This window comes from Haliaeetus leucocephalus, unplaced genomic scaffold (assembly GCF_000737465.1).
Source record: "Haliaeetus leucocephalus isolate CR32 unplaced genomic scaffold, Haliaeetus_leucocephalus-4.0 Scaffold395, whole genome shotgun sequence".
NCBI lineage: Eukaryota > Metazoa > Chordata > Aves > Accipitriformes > Accipitridae > Haliaeetus > Haliaeetus leucocephalus.
In genome coordinates, this window is record NW_010972831.1 from 1105530 (window position 1) to 1120412 (window position 14883).

At 37.2% G+C, this 14883-nt stretch overlaps 1 protein-coding gene across 1 annotated transcript in view; it reads right to left on the minus strand.

Moving 5' to 3' along the window:
- Positions 1-14883, minus strand: part of RABEP1 (rabaptin, RAB GTPase binding effector protein 1) — a 31246-nt gene that overhangs the window by 1840 nt on the left and 14523 nt on the right. The window contains exons 6-16 of the mRNA XM_010573521.1: positions 14622-14800; positions 13537-13662; positions 10431-10898; positions 8108-8212; positions 7228-7344; positions 5804-5902; positions 4193-4333; positions 3284-3473; positions 2935-2990; positions 1934-2032; positions 955-1071 (exon numbers count right to left, since the gene is read on the minus strand). Of these exons, the coding sequence (XP_010571823.1) occupies positions 955-1071; positions 1934-2032; positions 2935-2990; positions 3284-3473; positions 4193-4333; positions 5804-5902; positions 7228-7344; positions 8108-8212; positions 10431-10898; positions 13537-13662; positions 14622-14800 (1697 nt within the window). The remainder of the gene's footprint in view (positions 1-954; positions 1072-1933; positions 2033-2934; positions 2991-3283; positions 3474-4192; positions 4334-5803; positions 5903-7227; positions 7345-8107; positions 8213-10430; positions 10899-13536; positions 13663-14621; positions 14801-14883) is intronic.

A 14883-nucleotide genomic window follows, 5' to 3' on the forward strand; every position in this document is an offset into this window, starting at 1 on the left:
GTTGCCTATTGTCCATCCAGCTAAACTCTGTCTAGTAAACAACCTCCTATAGTCCTGTTTTAGTTTTCCAAATAAACCTGAACACTTGACTCAAAAAATCTGTTTTTTTTTTAAATTCTGCTGAATTTCACTGGCCAAAAACTCAGAGAGAATGCTGAAATTCAGTACCTCTGTGAGGAAGATTTCTAGTGAGGTGCAATGTGAGGGGGGATGCAAATTCTAAAAACACAGACACTGAAGGCGAGACCAGTCTATCCTGGCTTCCTGAGGACATAGTTCGCCACTCCACAACACAAACACTGCAGGTCCCTTCGTGCTCTCTACAGTTAACAGAAAGAGAGATCAGCCTGACAAACTGGAATTAGCCTCAATGAACAGCCCTGCCAAAACTCCTTCCTTCAGCCACCTCTTGGTATCTCATTGCCAACCACAGGTTCCACTTTTTGGAGGAAATAGAAGTATAGCAACAGTGACAACAGCAAGGATAAGACTTTAGATAGTATAAATAGAAAGCAGTAAATATAACATGAAGAACCATTTCATATATTCATATCAAACAGTACCAGTTCCTTACTTTGTCCTCAAATATTTGTACCCTAATGATTTGCTATGAAAAGTAACATACTGGAAAAACATCAGGAGATGGACAATGAAATACTAGGGTCTAAAGATACCATCATTTATAGCTCTCTACAGTGTCTTTTAGTACAATAATTGTGTATCTTTGCTGCTGAGAATTGGTTGGAATCAAGCAATCAGAATAAAATCCCCAATAGGCTTTAATACTAATATTATACTAGGAATACTTCATCAGTTTATTATACTAATAACTTTTAAAATAGTTCATAAACACCAACGTAAGAAAATCTGCAACTGCTACTTGTTATTTTACACAGCTCTGGAGAAGTAAAGAAACAAAAGTAGCACCTTACAAACTGATTGCACTTCCCTTACCTGAAGTGTCTGAGAAAGCTTTACAAAATCTCTCTGCACTTGCTCACTGACATCTAATTCAGTCTGCAACCGCTGAGCTTTATTCTTCTCTTCAAATACCAGCTGTTCAAGGTTTGCCTGAAGAGAAAGAGATTCTTTATGCTATGCTTAAACTGAATAAAAAAGGGGAAGCTTGTATAAATTGATTAAAGCATTATACTAGAGCAAAGAAGCATGGTTATTCTCAAAGTCCTGGCAAGAAATTAAACAATCACTCTTTCTACACCTCAGTTTTCCTAATTGCAAAATCAGGGGCTCATACCCATCAGACATACCCATCAGACAAACATCCTCATTAGACTGGTCAAAGTATGAAAAAGCCCCATGTCTTTTAACAGCACTATGCCCAAGGATCTCAAAATAAAAACGCAGATTTTTGAGTTTTAATGAAACATGACCATAGATGAAGGGCAGTAATCTGCTGGTGAAAATATAGCTATCTTGCTGTCTTGAGTTTTAGTCAAAAGAGTTGGGGGGGAGCAGGGAAGGGAGAAAAAAAAAAAAAAGAAAAAAAAATCACACAAAACAGAGAGAAAGAGAAATCAGATCACAATTCATTCATCTGCCTGCCAAAGTAGGGCTCCTTCCTGCAGCAAGAACAATATGACATCTATGCAAAAGTATCAAAGCATTCAAACCAAGGTTTGGTTAGTGAGGCAGTTTTCCATATGCAGAAATGTTATTGAAGCCTAACTTTGGAAGACAATCCAAAAGAAATATTCAAGTTAGCAGCAATTCAGATCAACTGCTTTACAAATCCAAGTGCAAAGTGATTGGGATGAGGATTTAAACCACATCCAGTGGACACTATTTCACTGCCAGAATCTTATCAACATTCAAAAGTTTCCTTTTTCATTTTTACATAGTGACACATTCTCTGACCACAGTTTGATCATCATAAAAGATGCATATATACTTCATACCGAGACATCATAGCTACCTTTGCTGCGGTCTCCTTCTTCAGCTGTTCTTCTAGAGTGTTTTTTGTTTCCTTCAGACTCTCCAGCTGCTGGAGGTTTTCCTGCGAAGAACTTTCCAACTATATTATAATAATAAAAAAAAGTATTAACTAAACCTCCTAGCATTTCAATTTCTCACAGTCCCTCCACACAGTAAGTATAGCCTAAGTGTCTTTCCTGGAACTGAGAAATACACATAAATAATCTCTCCTAGGGACACAGAAAATGCCTAAATAACATCTATTTCTCTCAGTTTATTTCTTTTTGGAGCTGGAGAGAAATGGCCAAACCTGACAGTTAGGTTATTATTAGGTAGCCTAATATTAGTTAGGAATTAGTTAACCCAATATTTAGGTTACAGATTAATAAACAGACGAAACACCTTTTAAGGAATAGAACTATGAATGTGTCCCAGTCCTACACTGGCATCAATACAGCTATTCTGTCCTTCAAAGTTCCAAGCATGACCTTATGTGTTTCCTTTGAAATGGTCACAGAAGCTACACAGGTGCAGTTACAATGCAGGTGCAACTACGCTCTTAGTTGATACCAAGAGTTGCAATAGACTGAGAGTGTCCAGTACAGTGTCAGTGCCTTCAGTAAAAAAATTTGTGCAAATGCATAGACTGGTGTTCTTTCTTACAGAAAGGAAAGGTTATCTATGCAAAGAAGCCAGCCCTGCAACATCCCACAAGCATGTTGAGATGGAGGAACAATAATGTTACATGTTTCAGAATTCTCTCCTTGGTTCAGCTCTCTTTCCTTCCCAATACTGGGCATACTAAACATCACACAAAAATATATCTTAAGTGTTACTGACACCTCAAAGGCAGACAGGAAAAATGTTCATTTTCTCTGATGTGAAGAGGTTGATGTCAAAGACAGCAACACAGTGTCACTGGTAGAACTAGCAGAAAAAAAAAAAATATCACCCTATTCTCTTTGTTTAAAACAAAAATCCCACAGTGAAAGGGCTCCTTACCTGTTCCTTTTCCACTTTTATTCTTTCCAGTTCAGCTTTTAAACTGGAAATGGAAGCTGAAAAACAAGAATATTAAAGCTTAAGTACAAGAAAAACACAGGAAACTGGACATACCCTGTTTACTTCTGTTAATATTTAAAGGAGAATTAAGCACGTGCTATATCAAAGGTACCTCAAAGATAAACAAATAATTGTACTTTTGTTTTCAGCTGCACAGCTTTGGTGTATCTGCTATCAAAAATGGACAATATTTAAAATTCAGATAGATCTACTTATCACAAAATCAAGTCTTCACTTATCTTACTGATTTCTAATATTCCTGTTTTGAGACTGTTTTACCCCTGCTCACCTATTTCCTCTTTGCAATTCTCTATTTCCAGCTGTAGAGTTTCTTCTATATTTTCTTTCAAATATTGTTCAGCTTGAATCTGTTCTTTTAAGAATAAAATCTCCGCCTTAAGTTTCTCCTCAAGGTGATCCGCCGCTGTCCGCACACTAATTATGTCTTCACGATATTTTAAAATCAGCTCACGGAGCTCCTGAATCAATGATTAGCAAAGATTTGTATTATGATCTTCGGATACACGCAGCACTGTGTTTATCGGCATACAAGCCAAAGTTATGCTACCCCGAGGTTTGTCCCACCTTACGAGATCTTGCATCCAGCAAGGTATTAAAACAAAATCACAAACAGTTTGCTTGGCCATAGTAAATGAAGAACGTGTAAAGATTCGTGTCTCCACAGCGTTATGAGCCTCTCCCCCTGCCCTTCACTCCCCACAATCTTTTAATCTTGACGTGCTTGAGCATAAGGGAGTGGCCATGGAAAGGATAACAAGGCTTATCACTATTCAAGGCTCAGGATTATTACTGGTCTTAATGCCTGGACAGAAATTAAAGTGACTAACTTAGCTTAATTTATTAATCAATATCTACATTGGAGCCACGGTGACTGAACGCTTATGCGCCCAGTTGCAAAATACAGCTTACACTAGCTGAACTGGGATAAACCCATGCTCTACTGACAACAGTATGTCAGGCCACAGTTAACTGATTTTATTATTATCTATTCATACTCTGAAGCATGCTCATGGCACAGTGGGATCAGACTGCTAATTTTGTACATCATATGCTTACAGGGTTAAAATCCAGATTATTGTTCATTGTGCTATTTGAGTCAGCTTTTTGATAATGAAGATTGTTCCAGTGAGATCTAGTCATGTGCATTATTTGTGTTAATGATTTTAAAGTGTTTTACCTCTGCTGCTTCTGGTAGAATGAAATCTTCGGCTTGCTGCAAAGACACATGCAAGCTGTGTTTTCCTTGAAGACTTTCATTATCTTTTTGCAGTCTCACCAACTCTTCTGAAACCTGCTCCCTTGACTGTGTGAGGACAGCCTCCAATGCAAAGAAAAGCATAAATTCTCACTTAGAGTCATGCTCAGATCTCTTCACGATCTATTTACTAGCATTGCTTTCAAAAGCCTGGTGAATTGATACTCTTTGTAAAGAAGGGAAACAAAATGGTCATGTGGTTCAACACGATCAGTTCTCTCTTGCCTGGTCTATGCACCAGAAATAAAGGCAAGATCAATCTTAACTGCACAGGCAGATAGGAGGAAGCAAGTGATAAATATAGCATTGTTAAGTCTCCCAGTTTTCTTCTGTATTTATCCATTAGCTAGGTGTGCTCGTAGAGGGGGGGGCAGGGGAGGAAAATCACATGTGGTTTTGGGAACTGGCAGTGATGTTTATTAAAATCACCTAACAACTCAGCTGTAAGATCAGGTTATTCAAAAAAATCTTAAAACATTCATCCTGAAACTTTCAATGGTAGGTGTCTGCCTCCCACTGCCTTTTGAGGAAAACATCAAAATAGCTGACCCCTTATGAAAAAAAAAAAGGATTAAAGAAAACATAGTTTTGCTTGCATTACAAAAGAAAAAAAAAATCCAGTGAACTTTTCTCAGAGGAATGATTGCTTCGGTATAGGGAAACAGGGACTTGAACTCTGGCAGAAGCTGCCCTTTGTATCATAGGTGGACAGCACGAAAAGCATATTCAGATCAATACATTTACTGAATCTCCTGCATCTCCATTAGGTGTGCTTTCATGCAGAACATCAAACAGAACATTTCTGCAAGCAATGTCCTGATGTCCTACAGACAATCCCAGACTGCAGAAATGCAATACTGGGATTCATGAGAATGAATGCTCTTAGTCTCCACAATGCTGTGCAGGGGAGAAAAAAAAGAAGAAACTTGATTCTAATATAGAAGGGAATGAATTGCTCTAAGGAAGTTAAACTTTGTTTTGCCCTAGAAAATGAGGTCCTATTTCTATTCTTTGGCTTAATTCCTACAAGATGCTCAAAATAGTTTAAAAAAATTAAGTTCCCATAGACATCTCTTCCTGGTGTTAGGGCTGATATTTAAAGTCTGACCTGTAGAAACATTGAGCGTTCATCTCAAACTCAAGAAAATATTCACTAGTGATGGTACTTGCAATGAATCCTAAAGAATCATCTTGAGAAAATTTATTCTGTCTTCAGATCTGAGGTGAAATAAGATCCTAAATGGGCATGGAATATACATAATGAATAAGGGGGAAAAGAAGTTGATGAGTGATCCCCATATTAATCAATATGCATACACACAGAAAGTATGACAGACTGACCCTACAAACTGTTACAGGTCCACCACTTGCTATCAGAGCTCACTTGATCAGTATCTTTACATGTTAAGATGCACAGCTCTCTCTAGCCAAGCTTGGCTGGGGAGCAAGACAAAGCCTTTTACAAACACATTGAGCTCCAAAGGTTAGACAAACAGTGCTGTTCAAGTGATCTCTGGGCTTAAGCTGTCTTACCATTTGCTCCTGGACGCTTCTCTTTGCTTGTGAAAACGCCTGCTGCAGTTCACTGAGGAAGTTCTCTGACTTTTGACATTTAGCCATAAGCAAAGAGATCTTAAAAAAAGAAAACCCACACAGACAAAGATATAAAGCATGAAACAGATTTTGAAGAAGAAATAACCATTGAAATTCTCTTTATCATTACTAATATATACTTTGAAATTTCAATAATTTGAAATTTCAAACTAATCCACTAAAGTTTATTTTGTTAATTCCTTACTCAGTAAAGCTGTAATGCAGCTCAAGTCAGTAAGAAGAGATGCTGTGCTTCTATACCAATAATATACTTGTATTCTATTTAACAAACTCTAAACAACAAATAAACAGTTAATTCTAATCAAACTTGAATGTAAGCCAGTTCAGAGATACTGAAGGGGAAACTGCAGAGCTACTAAGTTTTCAGCATTTTCTTTAAGGTAATTTTTTGTACCTTTATCCAAAAGCAGAGATCTTCAAAAACTTTACAATTAAGTTATTCTAAAACAACGCATGCTTAACAGTAAGATAAGCATTACTTAAGAGCACCCTGGTACAGCCGAAAGAGAGAACGTATAAACATATTCCTGTCATCTAAGACAGACTTTGTCTAATGACTACTGTTTCTTACTAAGGACAGTGGGTGGGGTGGAAGAGAGAAAGTCTTCCAGCACAAGTGAAGTAAATTCAATATCTTGTACACAGCATTTACCTAATCCTGTAACCTTTAACAGGCCAAAGACTGTGACGTTTGGGGGTTTTTTGTTTGTTTGTTTGGGGTTTTTTTGTTGTTGTTGTTTTTTTAAAGCTATGACTACCACACGTCCTATTTGGCTCCATTGTTCCAAGAGAGTTACATATTAGTCTCAAACTGAAAAATCTTCTCAGCAGGCTATTAGTCTAGTGCATATTTTGGACCAACTACTGTTAACTGCCTGCTTAGCTACACATTAACTGTATGTCTTCACCACAAGTCCATTAACTAGGTGTCAAGTATTGATGAGAGCAAGCAGTATGATTAGTACTACTCTTCTACTGATAAGGACAGTGACCAAGAACACAGGGCTACTTTCGCACATTTGGGTGATTTCATACACAGGTCACTTCAAGACTCAAACACTACTCAAATTCCAGTTATCACCTCTGTAATGGATTTCAAGATTAGAGATGAAACTTTAGGGCCAAAATTGGATAACATGATATCAGAGACATGTCGGACTTATCTAGAAACTGGCAGGCTCAGGTGGAGCACAACTAACCCTAAAAATTCTTTTTTTTTTTTTTTTTTTTTTTGCCTCTACAGCAGGTAGTCCATTCATATCTAACAGAAGATGAGTTCTTGTTAACATACTTTTGAATAACATTTTGTGATTCCTACCATCTTGATTACGAAATGCTTGTACCTGATTAGAGGAGTCTTCAGCACTTTGTTTCATGTAATCCTCCAATTCCTGTTTATCTTTTGTTGTCTTTTCCAGCTGATCATTAGCCTGCCTCAGCATCACCTGCAGCTTTTTCACCTGTGTTGTTACAACAAATAATTTAATTTTCCATTCTTTTGGGGAGCATTTATTTCCTGAACACAAATACAACCTACCCCACCACACCCCCAAACCACAAAACAAAATCCATCAAAACGTTATGCAACCAAGAAGTAACTTTGTTGTTGTTCTGAAACACCCTGCATCACAGATTACACCTGTAAGGAAACGCGGGACATCAAACCGCACTGGACCATCGCCATGTAATGGCTTCAATCACTTATTTCAAAGCAGAATGTGACTCATGCCTTTCATACCCACGTGAAAATTGTTCTTCAGTATACGGCAGGAAACAAACATCCTCCAATACTTTACAGTCATTTTATGCTGCTAGGATGAGGTCCTCTAATTTGTCCTTTGCTGTTAAAAATTCTTGCAGTATCAAAGATAATAGAATTTAATGCATGACAAGCATTTTAGAACATAAATTATGAAAGATACTGACTTCAGCATGAGCACACCACTTTTTATAGAACAATGCCTTTACTGCATGGTCTTACAGCACTGGATAAAGTGGTTCTCCAAGGTGAATCCTTAAGAAATATGTACATGTGGTGCTCATGACCACATACCAATAACAAATCAGGTTATGTCAATAATATGTCAGAAGTTATCCAGATTTTAAGTATGCTGACATTGTTCGGTTAAAACCAATGAATAAAACAGCAGAAGGTTCATTGTTGCATCCTTAGTAGTTTGAATAGCTACAAAAGTCTTGCTAAAGCTAGAAGAGAAATCCCACCTGGTCTCTTGTCTCAGCCTCCTGAATCTGGATACCTTGCAACTGCTTCTCATAATTCGAGCACATGTCACAGCGTCTACCCAGCTTGTTCCCTGCATTCTGCACCTGGAGAACACAGAGTTATCACCTGCCATAAAGGCCAGAATATTCTTCAGGGAACGCAGGAGTGCTACACACTCTCAGGTGTGTTGTGTGATCACAAAATATTACAGATAAAAGGCAGTGGCAGAATCATGTAATGGCAAGATTAAGTTTTTCTAAAAGTAACAGATAATGTAAATCAGCTGCAGGATATCAGCTTTTCCTGGCATGAGTCCCACTATTAGCACAAAAGCAATAAGCCATGACATGCAAGCGTTCATCAAGTCATTCAGTGTGTCCTTTTGAAATATATTACTTAATTACCTGTACAGAAACAGACATCTCTGAGAAAACCTTTCAACAGGCCATAGCATTTCTTCATGCAATTATTTTGTATTACAAATCAAATTATAAACACAATATTATGGTGTTTGATCGGGGGGGTTGTGTTTTTTTGTTTGTTTGTTTGTTTCTGGGTCTCTGTGTGTGTGTGTGGTTTGGGTTTTGTTTTTTGGTTTTTTTTTTTTTAGTTTTTCTTTAAATCAACACAAAGCAATTAAAAAGCAAGTCAGTTCATCAGCTCAGGACTTCCTTATATCTTTTTCCTCCTGTAACTGAGCTTTGAATATTTGTCAATGGCATGTACTAATTTTCTTCTATAACAGTCATCAAGCTTTATTTACTTTTTAATACCCTCCTCCAGTATTTCTGAGGATCAGAGACTGAATAATTAGCTAAAAGACCAATTGGGAAAGAATAAAGTAGAAGACAGCCAGATTTAAAAAAAAAAACAAAAAAACCCAAACAAAACCAACCCAAAACCAAACAGGGAGGGGGTTGGGGGAAAGGTTGAGGTGTGCAGCAGGGAAACAAAGAGGAAACCAGCTGCCATTTTGACATTGTAACAGTTTTGGCCAAGGGGACAAATGAAAGTTTTATCAAAGCTCCAGCTCTAAGTCAGGTTTGAGCTGAAATCGTATTTGTATTTGCTGCTCCATGTCGCACCCACACAGATTGGCATTCACATACCCTGCCTCCAGAAACATGTGGGAAGCAGCGCATTTCTTCTCTGAATTCTAAGAAAGGGTTGGAGTAAAGCTTCATCAAAATGTCAACAGGGCAAGGAAATACTCAAGAGTAGAGGATTTAACTCAGCTCCAAGATCACGACACCGTAATTTCTCCGGATATTACAAATTAGTAGCAACACAAAAAAAGCAACTTTACAAGAGGTTTGGAGAAACCTCCTAAGTAATGATTGGCAGATCAGTTGAATTCCAACAAGGTGAGGAAATAAAATATTGCTAGTTCTTAATGTCATCTGTCCTTTGCCTGGCCTCTTCTTTTTCACTGCATTCTTACATTACTTTTTTTTACCCCCATCTTGTCTTCCTTTTCACCCATTATGGATTGTTATCTTCCCCCCGCCTTTTCTTTCCCTGTAAAGTGTTACTTCTTGGCCTCTCTTCTTCTGCAAGAGTAACCACAGGAGCCCCACAATACTCCTCTTTTCAGCAAGAAACCAAATGCAAGCTTTGAACTGGCATCATATAAAGCTGCCGAAAAACTGACAGGCAGAACACCCAGAAGCAACAATTTCCTTGGTCACCCATACTGAAACTGGCACAGCGTTAAGTCTAATCTGCTGCTTGTCACTCTCAGAAATTGGCTTCTGATGATGCAAGTCCCCAACAACTTTCTGAAGCTTCCTTTGTAGTAGCTTTGTGTGTTACGCATATCTTGGCTGCTCATTTCTAAATTGCACTCCATGCACAATCCTCAGTAACACTCCTTGGTGTACAAAACAGCACTGTTAGCTCTGCTCCTTTTGTTAATCTTTGCACCTTCCTAGTCACCCCAGTTGCACTATAACGTCCTTTCCTTAGCTTCCCGTTTTCTCCTTTTCTTTGAGTTCTCCCATCTTTTTTCACCCTCTCACATATTTGCAAGGTCAACAGCTACCTCTGCCAGACCCTCCCCTAAGCATAAAAATATCCTGTATTTAGTAAAGCTGACCTTCCCACAGAGTCAGCCAATACAGTTTACGTCAGATGTGCTTCACCTACAGAAGTATTCCAAGAGAGAAAAGTGAATAGCTACATATTATGCTACCTATTTCCTTCCGCATCTGACTCTGCATAAAGTGAATTAGAGAGAGTTTTCACCTAGCAGACAGCCCACAATGTGCAGGCAGCCTGTCACGCAGGCAGCGGTCACAGCAGATGCATGCAGTAGGTACTCACCTCCTTCTGCAGTAGGTTCCACTCTGTCTCACTAACCAAGCGGTAACCGCTAGGAGATACATAAGCACTTTCTACGCCTTGTGTAACGCTGGAAAGAAGTGAAGCAGTCTCTTCTTGCTCTGGCGTCATTGCTTTGATTGCTTTTTCCTGATCTTTGGTTAACATGAACCCACTTGGCATTTGCAGAGACCCAAGAGAAGCTGTATCAAAGTTCTCAGACACTGAATCTGCTCCAACAAGTGGTCCAAAATCTGACTCATCCAGATTCCCAGCAGATTTTGCTTTGTTGTTGTACCCTAAAGCTTTGGACTGTAAAGATCCAGATGTCCCCAGACTGTCTGTTGACTGTGCTCTCCGTAGTCCATCTTTAAACATATCGTTATCTGATTTATTGAAAGATTCACCAGAAGAAAGAAGCAAGTCTGCATCCAATGAATGGACTGAGCCATGGGTGCTATTGACATGCTCCTGGAAATGAAAAACAAGAAAGAAAAAATTATATACTCCATTCTAGAAGCATGGTACACGAGGAACGCTGGACACTAATTATCAGGCATGGAAAAGGCAAATTTAAATTGGCTTCGGCAAGAACATCTGATCACTAAGCTTAGGATGGCAGACAAAAGGATAGAGAACCGAAATGTACCAACTAGAATTAAAAACCAAAACAAACAAACAAGCAAAAAAGTCTTCTGTTAACAGAGTGCTTTTGTAAGAATCCATTTTCCTTCCAAACACACAGTCATCTTACATCTTCCAGTATTTGAAACCAGGTGCTTCTTCCACTAAAGAGATATACTTGCAATACCACTTCTAGAACTATAATATACACAATAGAAGGCAAATACTCTACAAGTGAATTCAGAAGTCTTTCGTAAAACAAAAAACTTTATATTAACATAAAAATAAATGAAGAATGATACACTTAAAATCTAGTCTATACTGACAAGTGACTTCTTTCTTCTGCTTTGAGTGTCTGACAAAATACTGTAAGAAAAAGAAATATTTTCTTGAAAAGATTATTTGTACACAAAATAAAATGAGAAGGGTAAAGGCTGGGCTTAAACAGAAAGGTATCCTGGGGAATGCCAATACCAAAAGCCACACTAAATATCCTGTGACGTATATAAGGCACATTAAGTCTCTTGATCTATTTTCATTTATTTGTAGCACTGAAATGAGAGCAGTAATGATTTATTTAAAAAGCATATGACTGCTGTCAAGATACCTTCCAATATATTATGCACTTCTGCTTTGCCATTAGACATGTAAAGAAAATAACACTGAAAACAAGCCTCTTGAGAAAAATAATACTTTCCGAAATAGGTCCAGCAGACACTAGCAGGCAGCTGATACTTCCATATAGGTGTTTAAAACATAACTATATATTATTTACTACTGTTTTTATTACTGTTTTAAATGCCTTGTTTTAATCATTTTTAGGCATAATATTTATATTTACATGTATACATGTGAGTTCAAGTTCATAACAAAAAAGTCAAGAGAATATAGACATATAAAATTGCACCTTCAGACAACAACTGTTTGGTGATACAGTTAACAATTTGTTTGTATTGCAAACTGCTCAACAGACAAGAGCTCAGAAGTCAAATTATGACAAGTTGTAAGATGTGACCAATAATATGATTCATTACCACTTGTAAAACACATCCTGTACAGTTAAAAAAAGGTCATAAATAGCAACAAAACCAAATCCATAAACAAAACCAAAACCACTCTGGAAACTATGCCCTTTCTCAAAATGTAAAATTTTCCATTATGTATAATTCCTAGAATTAAATGAATGTTGTGATTAAGGGGCTCCAGAGTATCCTAGGAACTGAGATTAAAAAAAAAACCACATCAGAAGATAAAACTTTTGTTCACCATCAGTATGTCTCATTTGCATATCTGGATACAGAAGTGATGGTATGCAACGCAGTATTTGAAATAGAAAGTTGTATTCTTACTGTCCTTAATGTAGGATAAAGGGTAGAACTAGATCTCAGCTACATTTAGATGTTATGATTCTGAACATCTTTCTGTATTCTGAACTGTTATAAATCATTGATAAGAATAAAGGGCAGACTCTAGAAGTATATACTTTTTCCCCTCAAAAAGGATAAGCAAAACAGTCAAAATACTGGTTCACACCGAATTGTGCGAACCAGTCTCTTGAGGCTTACATAAGCTTCTATAGCACAAAACTTGGTTTGTTTTTATTAATTTGTCCCTATTTTGACTTACAAAACCAAAATGGAACCTGTCAGATGATCAGATAAACAAGCAAAATGCAGTGGAAAATGATAAGTAACTGCCCATTTTGATATTGTTTCCAAGTTCCAACCCATGTGCTCATTGGACTTGTTTCCTCACAAGCTTAGGCAAATTTCAAATACAATTTCAGCTTGTCCCAGTGTATGACTGTCTACAACACCCAAATGGCTTGCTAACTAATGACATCCAGCGTCATCACTTTTTCTGGCTGTTATAATGGGTTTACTAATATAGCTCAAGCAGCTTCCGCAAAAACTTGGTGCTGAGACCCAGCTACTGGCTCGACTAAAAAAGCTTATTTTTGGTTGCTGAACAGATGTGGCCAAAAATCTCAACTCGCACAGTTCGATGTAGCTTAATACACACAGACACACACATCATACTATTTTGCACATGCTAAGCAACTGGCTAACTTCACAATCAGTGATCTCGGACTTGTCTAACCAGTGTAAGCTTAGTACAGAATTCAACAAGTAGGTTAGCAAAGTAGCTACAATACACTTGCTGAATGTTCAGATATAAATGGTTTAATTCTGAACATTAGGTATGTTAGAATGTGGTTACATATCCAAAGAGAATATTACTGAAGTTAAACATCCAGTAGTAAAAGGTAAATTACAGTTTTTAACAGCACCTCTCAGGATTGTAAAGTATTGTCTTCCAAACTTTATTAGAATTTATATATTCAAGTGCAACTCCAAAGATTTTTCATTGCTGAGTAAGAATTAAGTGCTACAGAGACTAAAGGGCACTAATTTTGCATTTGTAATGAACACCCTGAGGAATGCACCAGTGCTCAAAGTTGCTTTGAACTATCCAATTGTTTTACCTCTTCATTAGAGAGCTGGGTAAGGGCTTCCTCATGGGCTAGAGAACATGAAGCTTTCGTTTCATCATCTGAATCTTTTTGCTTCTGCTCCTTTCTCTCGCTAAGCCTTTGCTGATCATCTTCTTCCTAGAAATCAGTAGTCAATAGAGAACATATATAAATGGGATTCAATTTTGCTGTAGTAGTCATGATGTTATATTTTATGATAAACTAAGCTACAAAGGCGGCACTGGAAAAGATTTTTGTGGTTAAAAACCCACTACTTATCACATAAGGATTCTTTTGGTTAAAAACCTAGTGTTCATTTCACAAGGCACCCAAACTGACTTAAATAAGAACTTACTTTTCAAGTTTAGCGACCAATTCACATTGTAGAATAATTTTATTCAAAGACATATTACCTAGATAAAATTCTTATTATAGGGATTACCAAATAAGTAACAAAAATAGCTGTTACACTGGCTATTGCATAGAACCTGATAACATATTTGCATCACTAACAGCCCCACTAACAGCACATTAAACAAGAAGTGCCTTGATCACTCTAAACAATGGACTATAACATATGGAAAAAGAATCAACAGAAAGACATCATAGAACACTAAGTCATAAAGCATGTACACAATCACTTGCATAAGCTAATTTAAAATGAAGCTCTTAATTTATGCCTGAGCTAGATACTGTATTGGAAAAACCTAGAAAGAAGAGAAACTTGCTATCTTAACATCCTTAACCCAGATGTTTTGCATCATAGATGACTGTTTCTTCCTCCAAGATTAACTTCTGGATATTATTACTTTTTCATTTAACAATATTGGAAACATTACTTTTAAAGTTACTATATCAATTAATATTAAAATATTTGCACAAATGGAGAGTTTCTGTTTTAACTGTTGGCTGTCATTCAAATGAAGAATTTCTATTAAAACTGTCAGCTATCATTTTTTGAAATATTAAACACACCTAAATAACTTGTCTCCAACATGTGATTTCCATACCTGTTATATCACATTAAATCTACAGTATTTAAAGAAAAAGAAAAAAAGGAAAAAAAAAAAAAAAGAAAATGGAAAGCAGCAAGTAACCTGATCCTTTTTTTTCAGTTCTTCAACTTGTCGGAGCTGCTCAGAGGTCAGAACAATTTCCATACGTTGCATGTCCCTCATCAGCAAACGCTGAGACTCCAAGAACTGGTCGTTGGCTTTTTGCCATGTGTGTTTCAACTGGTTGTGCTGTTGTCGCTCTTGCTCTAAGAGATGGCAGACTATTCAAAAATAGAAAGAGTCATTCTGAACCAGAATTTTTTTAACCTCTTTTCCCAAGAGAAGCATTTTCCATGAATAAAAG